General features: G+C 34.8%; 4 protein-coding genes and 1 non-coding gene across 7 annotated transcripts; 4 read left to right on the forward strand and 1 right to left on the reverse strand.

Annotated features, from left to right (window-relative positions):
- The first annotated feature begins 1,252 nt into the window (after nucleotides 1–1,252).
- LOC116020176 (receptor-like serine/threonine-protein kinase At1g78530) lies at nucleotides 1,253–4,441 on the forward strand. The gene is made up of 4 exons (XM_031260661.1): nucleotides 1,253–1,694; nucleotides 1,799–2,143; nucleotides 3,309–3,563; nucleotides 4,024–4,441. The coding sequence occupies exons 1-4, from the start codon at nucleotides 1,550–1,552 to the stop codon at nucleotides 4,347–4,349; spliced, it is 1,071 nt and encodes a 356-aa protein (XP_031116521.1). The 5' UTR covers nucleotides 1,253–1,549; the 3' UTR covers nucleotides 4,350–4,441.
- Nucleotides 4,442–11,313: 6,872 nt separating this feature from the next.
- LOC116020983 (glucan endo-1,3-beta-glucosidase) lies at nucleotides 11,314–17,864 on the forward strand. 2 transcript variants are annotated; one of them, XM_031261579.1, is made up of 5 exons: nucleotides 11,314–11,488; nucleotides 15,704–15,843; nucleotides 16,757–16,785; nucleotides 17,189–17,423; nucleotides 17,556–17,864. In XM_031261579.1, exons 2-5 carry the CDS (start codon nucleotides 15,786–15,788, stop codon nucleotides 17,579–17,581), a joined length of 348 nt encoding a protein of 115 aa, XP_031117439.1. In that variant the 5' UTR covers nucleotides 11,314–11,488; nucleotides 15,704–15,785; the 3' UTR covers nucleotides 17,582–17,864. The 2 variants fall into 2 exon arrangements, with proteins under 2 accessions (XP_031117439.1, XP_031117433.1); XM_031261573.1 differs by having other exon boundaries at nucleotides 11,418–11,488; nucleotides 16,754–16,785.
- Nucleotides 11,425–13,192, forward strand: LOC116011316 (glucan endo-1,3-beta-glucosidase-like). The gene is made up of 3 exons (XM_031250872.1): nucleotides 11,425–11,628; nucleotides 12,542–12,570; nucleotides 12,974–13,192. Exons 1-3 carry the CDS (start codon nucleotides 11,571–11,573, stop codon nucleotides 13,190–13,192), a joined length of 306 nt encoding a protein of 101 aa, XP_031106732.1. The 5' UTR covers nucleotides 11,425–11,570.
- LOC116020968 (glucan endo-1,3-beta-glucosidase-like) lies at nucleotides 13,669–15,617 on the forward strand. Of its 2 annotated transcripts, none has more exons than XM_031261561.1 (3): nucleotides 13,669–13,996; nucleotides 14,910–14,938; nucleotides 15,342–15,617. In XM_031261561.1, the coding sequence occupies exons 1-3, from the start codon at nucleotides 13,939–13,941 to the stop codon at nucleotides 15,603–15,605; spliced, it is 351 nt and encodes a 116-aa protein (XP_031117421.1). In that variant the 5' UTR covers nucleotides 13,669–13,938; the 3' UTR covers nucleotides 15,606–15,617. The 2 variants fall into 2 exon arrangements, with proteins under 2 accessions (XP_031117421.1, XP_031117412.1); XM_031261552.1 differs by having other exon boundaries at nucleotides 13,683–13,996; nucleotides 14,907–14,938.
- Nucleotides 17,865–18,272: 408 nt separating the features above from the next.
- TRNAL-AAG lies at nucleotides 18,273–18,353 on the reverse strand. Its single transcript has one exon. It is a non-coding gene; the product is annotated as a tRNA-Leu (tRNA).
- Nucleotides 18,354–18,681: the final 328 nt, after the last annotated feature.

Consider the following 18,681-nt stretch of genomic DNA (forward strand, 5'->3'; position numbering starts at 1 on the left):
ATGGAGACGGGAAGAGATATTAACATGTTTTACAGGTGGCCTCGGTGGTTTTAGATTTTGTATGACTCGATTTATACAGTGAATATGTAATTTTTTTTTTAAATTTTTTTTGAAGATTGTAAAATCTCGAGTTTTCACGGTCATATTTCTCTCCCCGCACGTAACAGTTGAGATCAAAAGTGTTAGTTGTGGTTTAATTGGTAGCATTTGGAGGTGCAAGGTGAAGGTCTTAACTTCACAGGATTCATACTATGATTGAAGACTTTTGATAAAAGGACAGAAATGTAGATATGTGTGTGTTTGACAGCCAAATGTTTTGGGTAAAGGCCAAAATGATGGTGGTGTTTGGTAGGTTTGTATTATGGACAGCTAAAAAGGTTCCAAGTTTCATGTGCCAAATCATCAATGCCACAATTCAACTATTCATCATTTTATATCGTACGTAATGAATATCACTTGATAAAAAAATATATATATTTTTAATAAAATGTTTCTATTCGTCATAATAATAATGACAAATATCTCTTTCAAAAAAATAATGACAAATATCAATCACTATTACATCAATTATTTCTTAAAGTTATTTTTTCATATCTAATACATTTACAAGAAATGTCGCAATTGGCATGCCAAACAAGATAAGATGGGGCTTATCATATAAATAATTTTATTACTATTACACCATTTATTTTTAAAGTTATCTTTTCATATCGAATACATTTACAAGAAATGTCTCAGTTGGGGCTACCAAACAATATAAGGTGGGGCTTATCTTATAAATTTGTTTTTAATTCAGAATGCTATGTATTAAATTATAAGTTACAATTGATCAATAAATATCGCTAAAATAACACCTAAAATAATAGTGAGACAAATAACAAAGTTTACATAAAACAGACAAGTAACATGATATTATTAAATTACTCTCAGTTAGGCTAACAATAACCCCAAAAGTTTACCACTTTTAGGGTGAGGTTAAAAAAAGTATTGTAATGTGAAAGTTGAATAATTTTTAAGGTAAGAGAGTATTGTAGAGATGTAGAGAAAATAATAAATGAATTGTAAATATGGTGAAGCCGAGAGACATAATCGTAAGAGAGTATTTAAGAATAATGTTAGAGTATTGGTTCTGACATTGAAGACTTATCATATAATTGGGTAGGTATGAATCCCAACCATCATTTTCTTGGACTTAAAACAAAGCAATCTATGAATGTCAACAAAAGTGAGTAGATACATTTAAGTTATTGGGTTGCTTTTTGGTTCCCTGCAGCTTAATTACCTATAGTGCGTCGCCAGGCCACCTTTTATTATGTGAAACCGTCAATCATTCAGACCATCCATGGTCTGAAAACCTCATATCATCACTAAATCAAAATCATGTTAGTTGTTCCACTCTCACAATCCTCACTAAAAACATGATTGTCGGTGTTAGAGCAGAGCAATAGTTGAACCAACAAGCGAAGCTAAGCTAGGATCATATATATATATATATATATCATAGAATTGGTGTCGTCAGAGAACTTGCAGATCATCAGATCAGAATCGAATGGGGAATTCTCGGAATCTTCTTCCATTCTACATCACAGTATGCGTAGTTTCGTTTGTGATCTCGAAGATTGTGATCGCGGTACTATGTTATCGCAGGTGGAAGAGAAAACATATGGAGGTTCATGATAGTTTGTCTGCCGCAGGTAAGACACAGAATTCTAGCCTTCATTCTAGGTTATTTTTTTGTGTGTTTTTCGCGAATCGAGTTTTCTGATAGATAGATCGAGATCGAAATGGTGAGGTGCAGGTGGGAAGCTAGTGATGTTCAGGACAGCGAAGATGAAGGAAGTGAAGAGCAGCGCGTTGGTGAAGAGGACGATGAAATTGAGCAACAAAGACATCATAGGATCCGGAGGTTACGGGACGGTGTACAGGCTGGCAATGGGGGGAGAATTATCGGTGTGTTTTGCAGTGAAAAAGCTGAACAGGATGAGTGGGGAGCAGGACAGAGGTTTCGAGAGGGAGGTGGAGGCGATGGCGGACATAAAACATAGGAACATAGTCACACTTCATGGATACTATACTACTCCTCACTATAACCTTCTCATCTATGAGCTTATGCCTAATGGGAGCTTGGATAAACTGCTTCATGGTACGTGTCTTAGAATCTCAATATTTTGTTATTTGTTACATAGGCTAATCCGGATTATACCTTAGCTAGCTTCTTCCTCCAAAAGGAAAGCAACAGTAAAATGGAGAACATGCGCATATTATATTGCAGCGCATTGTGCCCTCCAAATGCAAGACATGCGGTTTTTAAAAATAAAAAAATAAAAATCATGCAAGTAATTTTTTCCTCTAAAAAAATTCTAACAAAAATTACAGATGAAGATGCTCTTAGCTTGATTTTTTTCTTACTGAGCCAGTGAATTAATCTCGTGCGGATAACATTCTACCCATTTCAAGGCTAGATAAGCCAGGGAGCATAGGCTGATGGCTAGTGATGATGGGGCTGACCAAATGATAATTCCCATTTTGTATTTAGTACTATTATGAGTCATTTGGTTGGTGGGAGGGATAAGGCAATTATATTGGATTGCCAATCTACTCTTATCCTGTTATATCTACTATTCGGTTTAGGGTTTAGGAATCAAGCGCTGGGATTGCATCTCCCTCAAATGCTGCCCAACATTGTTGGGTGCAGTGCAAATTGACCAAAATTTCCCTAATTCCTCTTTTCAACTTAAATTTAAATGTGTCCATTTGAATTGTTTTACTTTTCAAGCTATCTATTGTCAACTTTTCAACGTGCTTTGACAATATATTTCCTATTTATGAGGAGGAAAATTATAAAATAACTCAAAATTTTTGCTGATTGTTCTAATTTTATCAAATAAAAAAAATTATAATTCACTTTTTTTTTTCTCGAAATTGATTATTAGAACGTGTGCACATTAGTAAGGAAAAAAATGGCTAAAATAATTGAAGATTTGATTATATCAAGTTTAACTTATTCTTGTTCAACATTAATTTTTGTATTCAAAATATTATTAATTATTTGTTTTATGATATTTAGATTAAATGTTTATAAATAATGAAGCTTTAATTAAAATCATTAAACTTTTATATAGCGAATCAAAATTGGATGATTATTTATTCAAATGATTATTTTTTGTATACATACATCTAATATAATTTATAGTTAATTGGTTAAAAAGTAAAAACTATATAAGATTTTATCCAACCGCATAAAATTAAAAGACTAAAATGCCTTTGTAATAAATATTTATGATAAAATGATGATGATGATGGTGCAGGGAAATGTTCAAACAAGAAGGTATTGGATTGGGATACGAGATTAAAAATAGCTTTGGGAGCTGCAAGAGGGTTATCGTATTTGCACCACGATTGCATTCCTCACATAATTCATAGAGACATTAAGTCTAGCAATATATTGTTGGATGACAATATGGAAGCTCGAGTGTCTGATTTTGGACTTGCCACTCTTATGCAACCAGACAAGACTCATGTTTCGACATTAGTTGCTGGAACCTTTGGCTACTTGGCTCCTGGTATGTCAAGCTTACCTAACAATGTTGTTGTGTATATGTAAAGTGCAAACACATAATATATATTAGCTACATAATTTAATTTACAGACGCATAATATGTTAACTTGCATACACATAATTTGAATGTCATTTTGAATTAGAGTCTATAGTGCAAGGTAGACCTTGGTCCATGGTATAATTAATTTGCTGGAATTAATTTGGAGGGTTTGAAGATCCTGTTTCTTATTTTGAATTTTTCTGATGAAATTTTTTTGGAAAGTGGTCCAAAAATGAGTTTAAAACACCGGTATGGTTCTAACCACTTTTCCGATCACATGTAGTGTTACTATATTAGTTTGTAGTGCTTAATTGTAACTCATTAATATAAGAATAGTAAGATTTGTCGTCCCAACAAAATAGACAAGCAAATGAATGTTTTAAAATTTAGGTTCTCATTTTCTTAGTAAATTTATTGCATGCAGAATACTTTGACACTGGAAAAGCAACGGTGAAAGGAGATGTTTATAGTTTTGGAGTAGTCCTTTTAGAGCTTTTAACAGGAAGAAAACCGTCAGACGAAGTGTTCATTGAAGAAGGATCAAAGCTAGTAAGCTGGGTAAAGGCAGTTGTTGCAAGCAAGAGGGAAGAGTATGTAGTTGATAGCAACTTGGAAAAGTGTCCAATAGATGAGACAATCCAAGTTTTTAATGTTGCAATGATGTGCCTTGAATATGAGCCATCCAAGAGACCAACCATGGCTGAGGTTGTTAAGCTGCTTGAGCAAATAAAGTTAGATGCTTTAGTATGAGTTGCTTAATTGATTCTTAAGGTGCCTGTATAATACAAGAAATAACAATATATATAACTTCATTTTTAATGTCATTTAAACATATTTGTTGACGGAGAACAAAAAATGGTCATGTCACAATAAAGTTAGGACCAATATGAATGTTTTGGAAAAAAAAAAAACTAAAAATAGAATGATACATATAAATCTGGGACCAAAAAAAAATGAAAAAGACTTCACATTTAGAAGTGAATAGGTCAAAATGTCATTGTATTTAACTTCATTTAAAAAGTTTTGTTGATGGATGACAAAAATGGTAATGCCACAACAATACTAGGACCAAACGGAATGTCTTGAAAAAAAAAACTAAAAATAAAATTGTAACACCCCGGTTCGACTATGCCATATCTCCGGAGTAGTTACCGCCACACCCAGACTGAACCCCACTCGAATACAGATAGAGTTCACTCTAGGTGCACAGGCTAACAGACTAAAGACAAGGATCGTGTTTCTTATCGTCAAAATCCAACATAATCTTATATACATGCAGCAAAAGAGTAGCTATACTAGCCACGAATATATATTCATATATAAGAGTTTCTTACAGCCCATCAACAAAGAGTTTGGACTATTCCCGTTCTTACTAGCCATGTTAGTACTACCATGGCTACAAAAGATATGTACAAAAAGGTCAGACTTGACTTTTCTCTTGAGGCATAACGGATTAACGAAGGCAGGAGACCAAAATGGGTACCACTGATTGAACAGGGATAGGAACGGGATCAGGAGTACAACTGGGACAGAAGCATGAGCCAGAGCTGGAGGATCAGAAACAGAAGCAGGGGCATACCCACGCTAGACTTCATCTGATAAGGTACACAATGAAGTGTAGTTAGCACGACGGCTAAGTAAGGAAATCCATTGTCACTCAAAAGTAGACAAAGGTTTCGAAAATATAATAATTTGTAAGTTGTAAAATTTACCCACGAGTTATAGCTCTACCTGCAATCAGGTTATCAATAATAGATAATATAATATAAGGCGTAAAGCTAACTCAACACGTAAACTTTTCTCATATAAAGGTACCGGCATCATTGCCACTGAAAACACATTTTTCTGTTTTTCAGACAAGTTTGTAAAATATTTCGTTTCTAGTAGTTCCCTCATTTTAACTCAAAAGGAGGTTCAACAGCACATTTCCGTGCTCAAGATTCGTCACATTTTGGATAGAATCATTTCCTTCTCAAGTCATTACAGAGTAACTCTTTTCTCATCTTTAAAACTTCCTTAGTTTCTTCTTAGTAAGCGTGAGGCCTTTGGAGCATTCTCATAACTCCCACTCTGACCACTTGGATCATCGAACTCGGGTTCAGTGGTCATCACTCGGTCTAACACTGATCTCCTGGACGTAAGGTTCGTTAAAATGATTCCTAGCTGGCCCAGCTAGGTCCATAAAAACTACACCTACCCGGACTTCTGGAGTAACTATACCTTAAGTGTGCACACCCCCATAGGAATACCTCATCCTACGAGTTATATAGTACCCGGCGAATAGACTTCGCCCTGCAGTATGAACTGGTCATACACTATAACATATCGACGAATAGACTTCGCCCTGCAGTATGAACTGGTCATACAATATCCACAACGACCACTGGGCCATGGCACTTAAAGCCACCCGTGGGTCAATCAAGGTCCTCCTCAACTCGCTTTAGAAACTAAGGGTTTGAAAACATGATTCTTCCTTCCGTTTTTCTTTCTCAAATCATTTCTTTTGGACATATTTCTCATTTGAGTCCAATAGTTGAAATCGGCTATCTCATCAGCTCAAGAAGGATTTTCAAAATACTCTCAGTGCCCGCAGGCTTTTCAATCACCATTTTCTCGTTTTTCTCACGTAATGTACTCACTCCTTAAAAGTGGTATTTTCCTCAAAAATAAGGTTTTGACAACCTGTTTACCAAAATAGCATACGTTCTTTCGACGTAAGTTTTATAAACATTTTTATTTACTCATAGGCTTTCCAACACAATTCCTCAAGTTACAAGAGTTGTACTTATTTCTCAACAACAATATTTTCTTCTAAAGTGATGTACATAATTTTTCCAAAACAGATATTTCTTTCAAAAATAGATCTCTTTTGCCCGTAGGCCTTTCAAACATCATAACACTCGGGATTAAAAACATCGGGGAAAAGTTTGGTAAAAAACAAGTCGAAAACGAGTCCGCGTCGCGCGGACTCGCGGTTGGCCGCAGCTGCGGACGCGTGCATCCGAGCCGTGTCCGCTGCTTCGGCATTTCTCGCCGAAGTCTGGATGCCACGGACGCGCGTCCGTGGTTGCGTCCGGCCCTTCGGCCGTGACGCCGAAGACACTCCCTTGATGGGCGCGCGGTGGACGCGCGTCCACTGCCGCGTCCATCCAAATCTGCCAGGAAATTACAGCTTGGCGCAGTTCGAAAGATTGAGCCGGTAAAAATAGTTCACGAACTCTTTTTCACTTGAAATTTTTATGGTAGAACCCCAACTCATATTACTTGATGTCCATAAAAAGTTTTGGTCATTTTGATCCGCGAATNAGAAGCAGGGGCATACCCACGCTAGACTTCATCTGATAAGGTACACAATGAAGTGTAGTTAGCACGACGGCTAAGTAAGGAAATCCATTGTCACTCAAAAGTAGACAAAGGTTTCGAAAATATAATAATTTGTAAGTTGTAAAATTTACCCACGAGTTATAGCTCTACCTGCAATCAGGTTATCAATAATAGATAATATAATATAAGGCGTAAAGCTAACTCAACACGTAAACTTTTCTCATATAAAGGTACCGGCATCATTGCCACTGAAAACACATTTTTCTGTTTTTCAGACAAGTTTGTAAAATATTTCGTTTCTAGTAGTTCCCTCATTTTAACTCAAAAGGAGGTTCAACAGCACATTTCCGTGCTCAAGATTCGTCACATTTTGGATAGAATCATTTCCTTCTCAAGTCATTACAGAGTAACTCTTTTCTCATCTTTAAAACTTCCTTAGTTTCTTCTTAGTAAGCGTGAGGCCTTTGGAGCATTCTCATAACTCCCACTCTGACCACTTGGATCATCGAACTCGGGTTCAGTGGTCATCACTCGGTCTAACACTGATCTCCTGGACGTAAGGTTCGTTAAAATGATTCCTAGCTGGCCCAGCTAGGTCCATAAAAACTACACCTACCCGGACTTCTGGAGTAACTATACCTTAAGTGTGCACACCCCCATAGGAATACCTCATCCTACGAGTTATATAGTACCCGGCGAATAGACTTCGCCCTGCAGTATGAACTGGTCATACACTATAACATATCGACGAATAGACTTCGCCCTGCAGTATGAACTGGTCATACAATATCCACAACGACCACTGGGCCATGGCACTTAAAGCCACCCGTGGGTCAATCAAGGTCCTCCTCAACTCGCTTTAGAAACTAAGGGTTTGAAAACATGATTCTTCCTTCCGTTTTTCTTTCTCAAATCATTTCTTTTGGACATATTTCTCATTTGAGTCCAATAGTTGAAATCGGCTATCTCATCAGCTCAAGAAGGATTTTCAAAATACTCTCAGTGCCCGCAGGCTTTTCAATCACCATTTTCTCGTTTTTCTCACGTAATGTACTCACTCCTTAAAAGTGGTATTTTCCTCAAAAATAAGGTTTTGACAACCTGTTTACCAAAATAGCATACGTTCTTTCGACGTAAGTTTTATAAACATTTTTATTTACTCATAGGCTTTCCAACACAATTCCTCAAGTTACAAGAGTTGTACTTATTTCTCAACAACAATATTTTCTTCTAAAGTGATGTACATAATTTTTCCAAAACAGATATTTCTTTCAAAAATAGATCTCTTTTGCCCGTAGGCCTTTCAAACATCATAACACTCGGGATTAAAAACATCGGGGAAAAGTTTGGTAAAAAACAAGTCGAAAACGAGTCCGCGTCGCGCGGACTCGCGGTTGGCCGCAGCTGCGGACGCGTGCATCCGAGCCGTGTCCGCTGCTTCGGCATTTCTCGCCGAAGTCTGGATGCCACGGACGCGCGTCCGTGGTTGCGTCCGGCCCTTCGGCCGTGACGCCGAAGACACTCCCTTGATGGGCGCGCGGTGGACGCGCGTCCACTGCCGCGTCCATCCAAATCTGCCAGGAAATTACAGCTTGGCGCAGTTCGAAAGATTGAGCCGGTAAAAATAGTTCACGAACTCTTTTTCACTTGAAATTTTTATGGTAGAACCCCAACTCATATTACTTGATGTCCATAAAAAGTTTTGGTCATTTTGATCCGCGATACTTGATGTCCATAAAAAGTTTTGGTCATTTTGATCCGCGAATATTGATGTCCATAAAAAGTTTTGGTCATTTTGATCCGCGAATAAACACAGACATAAAAAGTTTTGGTCATTTTGATCCGCGAATAAACACAGAAAATTCCATTTTTGCCCATTTTGATCCGCGAATAAACACAGAAAATTCCATTTTTGCCCTTGGCAGTGTGCTGTCCAGAGTTTCTCTCTCTGGACCAGTTTTGGAAAGAAATTTGAAAACCATACTTATACTACTCCGATCATTATGAAATTTTATATGCGGGTTCTACACTTATAGAACTACATGTCTAAAAAAAATAGTATCAAAATACCTTACCAATTTTTCCCAATAAATCTCGGAAGTTACTGCCAGAGACTATCTTTACTATATTTTTCAATATTTTCACAAGTATAAGCCTATATGGACATAAACACAACATATACATGCATAAATTAACTATGAACATGCATACCAAAAATTACTAAACATTGAAGTGTAGTTTCTTTGAGCCAACTTGTAGATCCATAAACTTAACACATAATTTTCACATAAAATTCATAGTCACATAATTTACTAGCATTTGTTCACCTTCAAGTGACTAAACCAACTTAAGGGATTCCTTACCTCTTTAGAATATCCTAAAAACCGTAGGAGTCGATGATGTCTTCCCTTGAGTCTTTCACCAAAGATCCTAAAATATCACCATAACAACAACATTTTCATGCACCTTTAGTTTACACTTAAGTTCTAGGAAGGATTTAACTGAACAAACCAAAGTTTTTACCTACAATAGAGCACTTTGAGTTGAAGAGATAGCTAGGGAATTCTTGGATCACAAAGTTAGAAGACTAAGATTTTCCTTCTTCTTTCTTTCCTTTGTATTTTCGAAAATGGGAGAGGGAATGTGAGAGATGAGAGAGAGATGATGTGAGTTTGGCTTGAGAATTAAGTAACAAGTGCAACATTCCCATACCTATATGACATGCCATTAATGATCCAATCCAAGTGGGGATTTTGAGTGCCACATGTCAATTCCCTATGGTGTCTCCTTGAAGATCTTAATTTATTTTGCCAGTTTGGGTTTAAATCAGATGAAAGTTCGGAGGATTATAGCTTAATTCGGGAAAATCCTAACACCAAAATTATCCTAAAAATAATCCCGTCGATAATCACTAAAATTGGAAATTTTTCGGTATCTCGCGAAATATAGGTACAACGTCCGTAACAATTTTACCCCTTACAGTCCGATTTAAATTCTCACTTGAACTAATTAGAAGTTTAGGCTTAATCGTATCATACTTAATAGTCTAATCTCTAGGAAAATTCCAACCGTATATACATCCTTAAAAATCTTTACGGTTCGAGACCGGTACGTAAATCGTAACTTATTAATAACTTTCCTTACAAAAAAAAAAAGTCCTCTTGAAGTAACGAGAGACCATCTCGTAAATATCGTAGCTTAAAAATATTTTTCGAACTCTAAACTTATCGGAATAGGCGAGGGGTTACAAAACTAATACCTATAAATATATGACCAAAAATTAACTCTAAAATATATTACAGAGTAGTATACAATAAAACCTTACATGCCACCCATAATTTCTTTAGTAAGTAGTAATTGTGCAGTATTTTTGAAATAAGTATGCCAATTTATACTCCGTATTACATATTGTAATTGAAATCTTAACAACTTGAGATGTCATCATGCCAATTTTTGATGATAAATATAAAAGGAGCATAATTTTAATTTTCGTTATTTATTTAAGTGTGTTTTATTATTAATGGTTGTAAACTTGTAATATGATCCGATCCACACATGCAACATATCCTACCTTAATTTGCCAAGAGTTAGTCTCGATTGAGAAGAAAAATAAAACAAGGGACAACCCATTACTACCTATCAAACTATTGTTTTGATAATCACAATGTTTCAAGTGCGACTATTGATAAGAGTAGCTTATTAACCTTCTTGATTTAAGCCAGTCAACTAAATAATTTAGATTGGTTTACCAACTTGTGGTCCTTTGTCGACTAGGGTTATAAGGCGATATAGTAGTGATTGTGAGTTTTTTTCGGTTAGAAAAAAGAAAAAGAAAAGAAATATGAAACAATGTTTAATTTTGCTTGAAAAACAGAACTTCAATTCCAAAGATGAACGTTAGAATAATATGTGTATGGTGGACCAAGTTAGTTTTGACAAAGGTGGTAGAGTTGGTCGAATTTGGCGTGTTATTATAACGTAACATAAATGATTTTGAACTAATAAGACGACGCGCGACCAACCGTTACGGTAATATGAATTATTATATCAATTACGGAGTAATTAATAGCCACCATAGTAGATGCGGCCTATTCTCTTCTCTATTACGTACGCCTTAATTAGAAATATTAATGTAGTTTAATTAACTTGTATGTACAAAACAAATTTGCCCTTGAGTAGAGCGTATAGTTAACTTGTAACGCGACAAAAAAATAAATTCATATGAATTTATAGAATAAATTTACTTCTCCATATTTTATCCGCATAGATAGCTTAGTTGGTCACAAGAGTGAAGTTTGGGAAGAAAAGAAACAAAAAGTGGCACATAAAAGTTAAAGAGTGAGGAGGCATTTGCATTGGAAATTGGAAGTTTGGTGTAGCTTTGTTGGCCCTTTTCGTAGAAAAACAAAACGTTCCACGTAACGGATCACGTGCGAATGATTTAGCCGTTAAGCCTTTCTCAGTTCTCAGCCTCCCTCCGATGGATCCACTTTAAAACTCTGTTAAACCCAGAAATCATTCACTCACTTGTACTTTCCACCTCCACTTCAGATCAAGAAAGAGAGGCATTTATATATATTGCTGAATCGATCAGTTAATTGTACACATTTGATCTCCCTGGCCTGCACTCTCATCATTAATCAATCAATGGCTAAAACTGCCGCAGCTTTCTCCCTTCTCCTCTTGCTTCTGTCCTTCCTCTCAGGTATATATATATATGTTGCTTAATTTTGAATCTCATTAGTTTCCAGGCAGATTTTTGGAATTGGTTTGACTTTATTGTCATGGTTTGGATGGGTTTTAAGTTGAACCATATATATATGCTTCAAATATAAGTTTTAATTCCTCAAAACCCATTGCATATATCTCTCTATTACAAATGAAACATATATATACCAAAAAGATGCATGCATGCATGGTTTTAATTTCTTGATTTATGCAGTCTTGTTTAATTTGTCATATATATGTGCATTATATTCTGATACATACATTTCCTGCCATCTTTCTAGATCTGCAATGGTCTTGGATTTGCCCATTCGTTTAATTTCTTTTAGGCCTTAATCAAACCAAAAAAAAAAAAGAAAAAAAAAAGAGTACATTAATCGTCTCAGATCAGTTTCTTGATTGCCTCGATCGATCAGTTTTGTACTTGACCATTCATCTTACATGTGAAGTCAAGTGGCTAGTAAGAGCATCCTTAATATTTGAAAATTTTTGTGAGTTTTACAGATGTAACTAGAAAAGAGAAGATGTGAGAGAGGGAAAAAAAGAAAAAAAAAACATAAAAGTTTGACAAGAAAAAAAAAATAAAACAACCATATATATACCAAACCCTCTCAACAGCAGTAGACTGTTGTTAACTCTCTCTCCTGTGGGACTCACAAAAACCTTAGGTCTTGCTGAAGAAAGATCCAACCAAAAACCATGTTCTCGATTTGTGTGAAAAGCCATACATTGATTTTTTTCTGTTTTAAAAACTGAGTACAAATTAAACCACTATTGTGGTTGCTATTACAAATGTTTATATCTCCAACTTTTGGTTGTTGATTTTGATATGGTCACATGCATGAGTAATTAAGTATACTTGCATTGATTCTTGCTTTTGTTGTGTATAGTAGGTGGGACCTTCGCACTAAAGAATCAACAGGTACATATTCTTAACCCCAACTTAAAATTTATATATGTTCTCTGTTCTCTTAATGCAAAATGGAAAGTATCAATGCAACTTGGCAGGAAGATGTGGGGTGTGCATATATAAAAATATACTCCGTATATCAATTTTAACCGTTTACATTTAACCACTACTAGACATGACCCTATCTGTGCCCATATATATATATATATATATATATTACACAGGTCAGAATATGGACGGAGGTCCACGAAGTTAATTTGTTCTTGATCTTTAAAGGTTCAATATTTTAGTTGCATTTTAATTAAATTGCTGAGACTAATATAATGTTAAAAATAGGATGAAGGGATGATGAATTACACTAATTAATTAAATTTAAAGAATTGATGTTGTTGTATGGTATATGGATTATTTGCAGAAAACATGGTGTGTGGCTAAGCCTTCATCAGATGAGACAACCTTAAAGAACAACATAAACTATGCTTGCTCCAATGTGGATTGTAAGATATTGCAAAAGGGATGCTCTTGCTTCTACCCTGACAACTTCATCAACCATGCTTCCATAGCAATGAACCTTTACTATCAAGCCAATGGAAGGAACNAAAAACAGAACTTCAATTCCAAAGATGAACGTTAGAATAATATGTGTATGGTGGACCAAGTTAGTTTTGACAAAGGTGGTAGAGTTGGTCGAATTTGGCGTGTTATTATAACGTAACATAAATGATTTTGAACTAATAAGACGACGCGCGACCAACCGTTACGGTAATATGAATTATTATATCAATTACGGAGTAATTAATAGCCACCATAGTAGATGCGGCCTATTCTCTTCTCTATTACGTACGCCTTAATTAGAAATATTAATGTAGTTTAATTAACTTGTATGTACAAAACAAATTTGCCCTTGAGTAGAGCGTATAGTTAACTTGTAACGCGACAAAAAAATAAATTCATATGAATTTATAGAATAAATTTACTTCTCCATATTTTATCCGCATAGATAGCTTAGTTGGTCACAAGAGTGAAGTTTGGGAAGAAAAGAAACAAAAAGTGGCACATAAAAGTTAAAGAGTGAGGAGGCATTTGCATTGGAAATTGGAAGTTTGGTGTAGCTTTGTTGGCCCTTTTCGTAGAAAAACAAAACGTTCCACGTAACGGATCACGTGCGAATGATTTAGCCGTTAAGCCTTTCTCAGTTCTCAGCCTCCCTCCGATGGATCCACTTTAAAACTCTGTTAAACCCAGAAATCATTCACTCACTTGTACTTTCCACCTCCACTTCAGATCAAGAAAGAGAGGCATTTATATATATTGCTGAATCGATCAGTTAATTGTACACATTTGATCTCCCTGGCCTGCACTCTCATCATTAATCAATCAATGGCTAAAACTGCCGCAGCTTTCTCCCTTCTCCTCTTGCTTCTGTCCTTCCTCTCAGGTATATATATATATGTTGCTTAATTTTGAATCTCATTAGTTTCCAGGCAGATTTTTGGAATTGGTTTGACTTTATTGTCATGGTTTGGATGGGTTTTAAGTTGAACCATATATATATGCTTCAAATATAAGTTTTAATTCCTCAAAACCCATTGCATATATCTCTCTATTACAAATGAAACATATATATACCAAAAAGATGCATGCATGCATGGTTTTAATTTCTTGATTTATGCAGTCTTGTTTAATTTGTCATATATATGTGCATTATATTCTGATACATACATTTCCTGCCATCTTTCTAGATCTGCAATGGTCTTGGATTTGCCCATTCGTTTAATTTCTTTTAGGCCTTAATCAAACCAAAAAAAAAAAAGAAAAAAAAAAGAGTACATTAATCGTCTCAGATCAGTTTCTTGATTGCCTCGATCGATCAGTTTTGTACTTGACCATTCATCTTACATGTGAAGTCAAGTGGCTAGTAAGAGCATCCTTAATATTTGAAAATTTTTGTGAGTTTTACAGATGTAACTAGAAAAGAGAAGATGTGAGAGAGGGAAAAAAAGAAAAAAAAAACATAAAAGTTTGACAAGAAAAAAAAAATAAAACAACCATATATATACCAAACCCTCTCAACAGCAGTAGACTGTTGTTAACTCTCTCTCCTGTGGGACTCACAAAAACCTTAGGTCTTGCTGAAGAAAGATCCAACCAAAAACCATGTTCTCGATTTGTGTGAAAAGCCATACATTGATTTTTTTCTGTTTTAAAAACTGAGTACAAATTAAACCACTATTGTGGTTGCTATTACAAATGTTTATATCTCCAACTTTTGGTTGTTGATTTTGATATGGTCACATGCATGAGTAATTAAGTATACTTGCATTGATTCTTGCTTTTGTTGTGTATAGTAGGTGGGACCTTCGCACTAAAGAATCAACAGGTACATATTCTTAACCCCAACTTAAAATTTATATATGTTCTCTGTTCTCTTAATGCAAAATGGAAAGTATCAATGCAACTTGGCAGGAAGATGTGGGGTGTGCATATATAAAAATATACTCCGTATATCAATTTTAACCGTTTACATTTAACCACTACTAGACATGACCCTATCTGTGCCCATATATATATATATATATATATATTACACAGGTCAGAATATGGACGGAGGTCCACGAAGTTAATTTGTTCTTGATCTTTAAAGGTTCAATATTTTAGTTGCATTTTAATTAAATTGCTGAGACTAATATAATGTTAAAAATAGGATGAAGGGATGATGAATTACACTAATTAATTAAATTTAAAGAATTGATGTTGTTGTATGGTATATGGATTATTTGCAGAAAACATGGTGTGTGGCTAAGCCTTCATCAGATGAGACAACCTTAAAGAACAACATAAACTATGCTTGCTCCAATGTGGATTGTAAGATATTGCAAAAGGGATGCTCTTGCTTCTACCCTGACAACTTCATCAACCATGCTTCCATAGCAATGAACCTTTACTATCAAGCCAATGGAAGGAACTACTGGAATTGCCACTTTGGTGGTTCTGGTCTTATTGTCTTGACTGATCCTAGTAAGTCAATTCAACTTCTTTCAATTTAAATACAATTTTCATTCTAATTATACAAACTCAAAAACAAACAAAATAAAATCTCTCTAAATATTTATCCTTTTTTTTTTTTTTTTTTTTTTTNAGAGAGGCATTTATATATATTGCTGAATCGATCAGTTAATTGTACACATTTGATCTCCCTGGCCTGCACTCTCATCATTAATCAATCAATGGCTAAAACTGCCGCAGCTTTCTCCCTTCTCCTCTTGCTTCTGTCCTTCCTCTCAGGTATATATATATATGTTGCTTAATTTTGAATCTCATTAGTTTCCAGGCAGATTTTTGGAATTGGTTTGACTTTATTGTCATGGTTTGGATGGGTTTTAAGTTGAACCATATATATATGCTTCAAATATAAGTTTTAATTCCTCAAAACCCATTGCATATATCTCTCTATTACAAATGAAACATATATATACCAAAAAGATGCATGCATGCATGGTTTTAATTTCTTGATTTATGCAGTCTTGTTTAATTTGTCATATATATGTGCATTATATTCTGATACATACATTTCCTGCCATCTTTCTAGATCTGCAATGGTCTTGGATTTGCCCATTCGTTTAATTTCTTTTAGGCCTTAATCAAACCAAAAAAAAAAAAGAAAAAAAAAAGAGTACATTAATCGTCTCAGATCAGTTTCTTGATTGCCTCGATCGATCAGTTTTGTACTTGACCATTCATCTTACATGTGAAGTCAAGTGGCTAGTAAGAGCATCCTTAATATTTGAAAATTTTTGTGAGTTTTACAGATGTAACTAGAAAAGAGAAGATGTGAGAGAGGGAAAAAAAGAAAAAAAAAACATAAAAGTTTGACAAGAAAAAAAAAATAAAACAACCATATATATACCAAACCCTCTCAACAGCAGTAGACTGTTGTTAACTCTCTCTCCTGTGGGACTCACAAAAACCTTAGGTCTTGCTGAAGAAAGATCCAACCAAAAACCATGTTCTCGATTTGTGTGAAAAGCCATACATTGATTTTTTTCTGTTTTAAAAACTGAGTACAAATTAAACCACTATTGTGGTTGCTATTACAAATGTTTATATCTCCAACTTTTGGTTGTTGATTTTGATATGGTCACATGCATGAGTAATTAAGTATACTTGCATTGATTCTTGCTTTTGTTGTGTATAGTAGGTGGGACCTTCGCACTAAAGAATCAACAGGTACATATTCTTAACCCCAACTTAAAATTTATATATGTTCTCTGTTCTCTTAATGCAAAATGGAAAGTATCAATGCAACTTGGCAGGAAGATGTGGGGTGTGCATATATAAAAATATACTCCGTATATCAATTTTAACCGTTTACATTTAACCACTACTAGACATGACCCTATCTGTGCCCATATATATATATATATATATATATTACACAGGTCAGAATATGGACGGAGGTCCACGAAGTTAATTTGTTCTTGATCTTTAAAGGTTCAATATTTTAGTTGCATTTTAATTAAATTGCTGAGACTAATATAATGTTAAAAATAGGATGAAGGGATGATGAATTACACTAATTAATTAAATTTAAAGAATTGATGTTGTTGTATGGTATATGGATTATTTGCAGAAAACATGGTGTGTGGCTAAGCCTTCATCAGATGAGACAACCTTAAAGAACAACATAAACTATGCTTGCTCCAATGTGGATTGTAAGATATTGCAAAAGGGATGCTCTTGCTTCTACCCTGACAACTTCATCAACCATGCTTCCATAGCAATGAACCTTTACTATCAAGCCAATGGAAGGAACTACTGGAATTGCCACTTTGGTGGTTCTGGTCTTATTGTCTTGACTGATCCTAGTAAGTCAATTCAACTTCTTTCAATTTAAATACAATTTTCATTCTAATTATACAAACTCAAAAACAAACAAAATAAAATCTCTCTAAATATTTATCCTTTTTTTTTTTTTTTTTTTTTGTCGTCTGTGGCAGGTTATGGAAGCTGCTATTATGCATGATTGAATTGGTTGGCCTTAATTACATGTATTGGAAGATTGTATTGCAAGTTTAATTATTAGCAAGCAATATTATATGTTGTAAACAAAACACTGTTTATTTTAGCAAAATAGAATTTGATGAGGACGTACTACTCTAGTCTGGCTTTGAGTCTACACACATTAATAAATGAAAAATTCATGTAAATAGGTGAGACAAGGATATGTTAATGCATTCGAATCCTAGTGATATGAGTCCCAAGTAGATCAGGGAACAAATAAGATTATATGAAAACATTCTCAATTCTATGGTACGGAGTAAATTACATATAGTTGCACGAAATCTCTCTTTAGTTTCGAGTCCAATCAAGTTTCCGTTGCTATGGATGGCAGCTTCAAGAATTCAAGAGCATATGTGTCGAACTCCAAATAATAATTCTAAAGGGTTGAAGAATTTAAAGGATTTGGTTACTTTGGAGTATGCCAGAAAAATAATTAATTACATGTTAAATATAAATCATGAGCAATAAAGAATTAACATAAATTGTTTTTTTTTTAATGCATAAATGAATCATTTAGCAAAAAGTGATTCGTTTATTTATAGTGTGTAATGGCTCTATTACAAAACAATTGTTTTTTTTTTCAAATGCATAAATGAATCATTTAGCAAAAGGTGGTTCGTTTATAGTGTGTAATGGCTCTATTACAAAACAAATGTTGAGAGTGGGATTTGAACCCACGCCCTTTCGGACCAGAACCTTAATCTGGCGCCTTAGACCAACTCGGCCATCTCAACAGATACTTTATTGGCTTTCACAAATTATTGTAATACTAAATGCTGATGTGCCATCTGTTATTAGTTATATGTTAACTCGATATGCCATCTGCAACCCGTTTGGTTTCAAAAGGAGACAGAAGAGTGTTGTTTTGGGAGACTTAGATGCCCTCAAAGAGATCCCAATGCTCACTTAATGAGTTCAATGTGGATATTTAGGATATGGATTTAAAATTGCTCATGTAAGGAAAATATATTACTCATGCAGAAAAGTTAGTCATTTATATATGTAGTTGATATAAAAAAATAATTACTCAATTGGCTCTAAGGTGGTGGTTTCTACATTGGT

Source organism: Ipomoea triloba, chromosome 1, assembly GCF_003576645.1.
Source record: "Ipomoea triloba cultivar NCNSP0323 chromosome 1, ASM357664v1".
Taxonomy (NCBI): domain Eukaryota; kingdom Viridiplantae; phylum Streptophyta; class Magnoliopsida; order Solanales; family Convolvulaceae; genus Ipomoea; species Ipomoea triloba.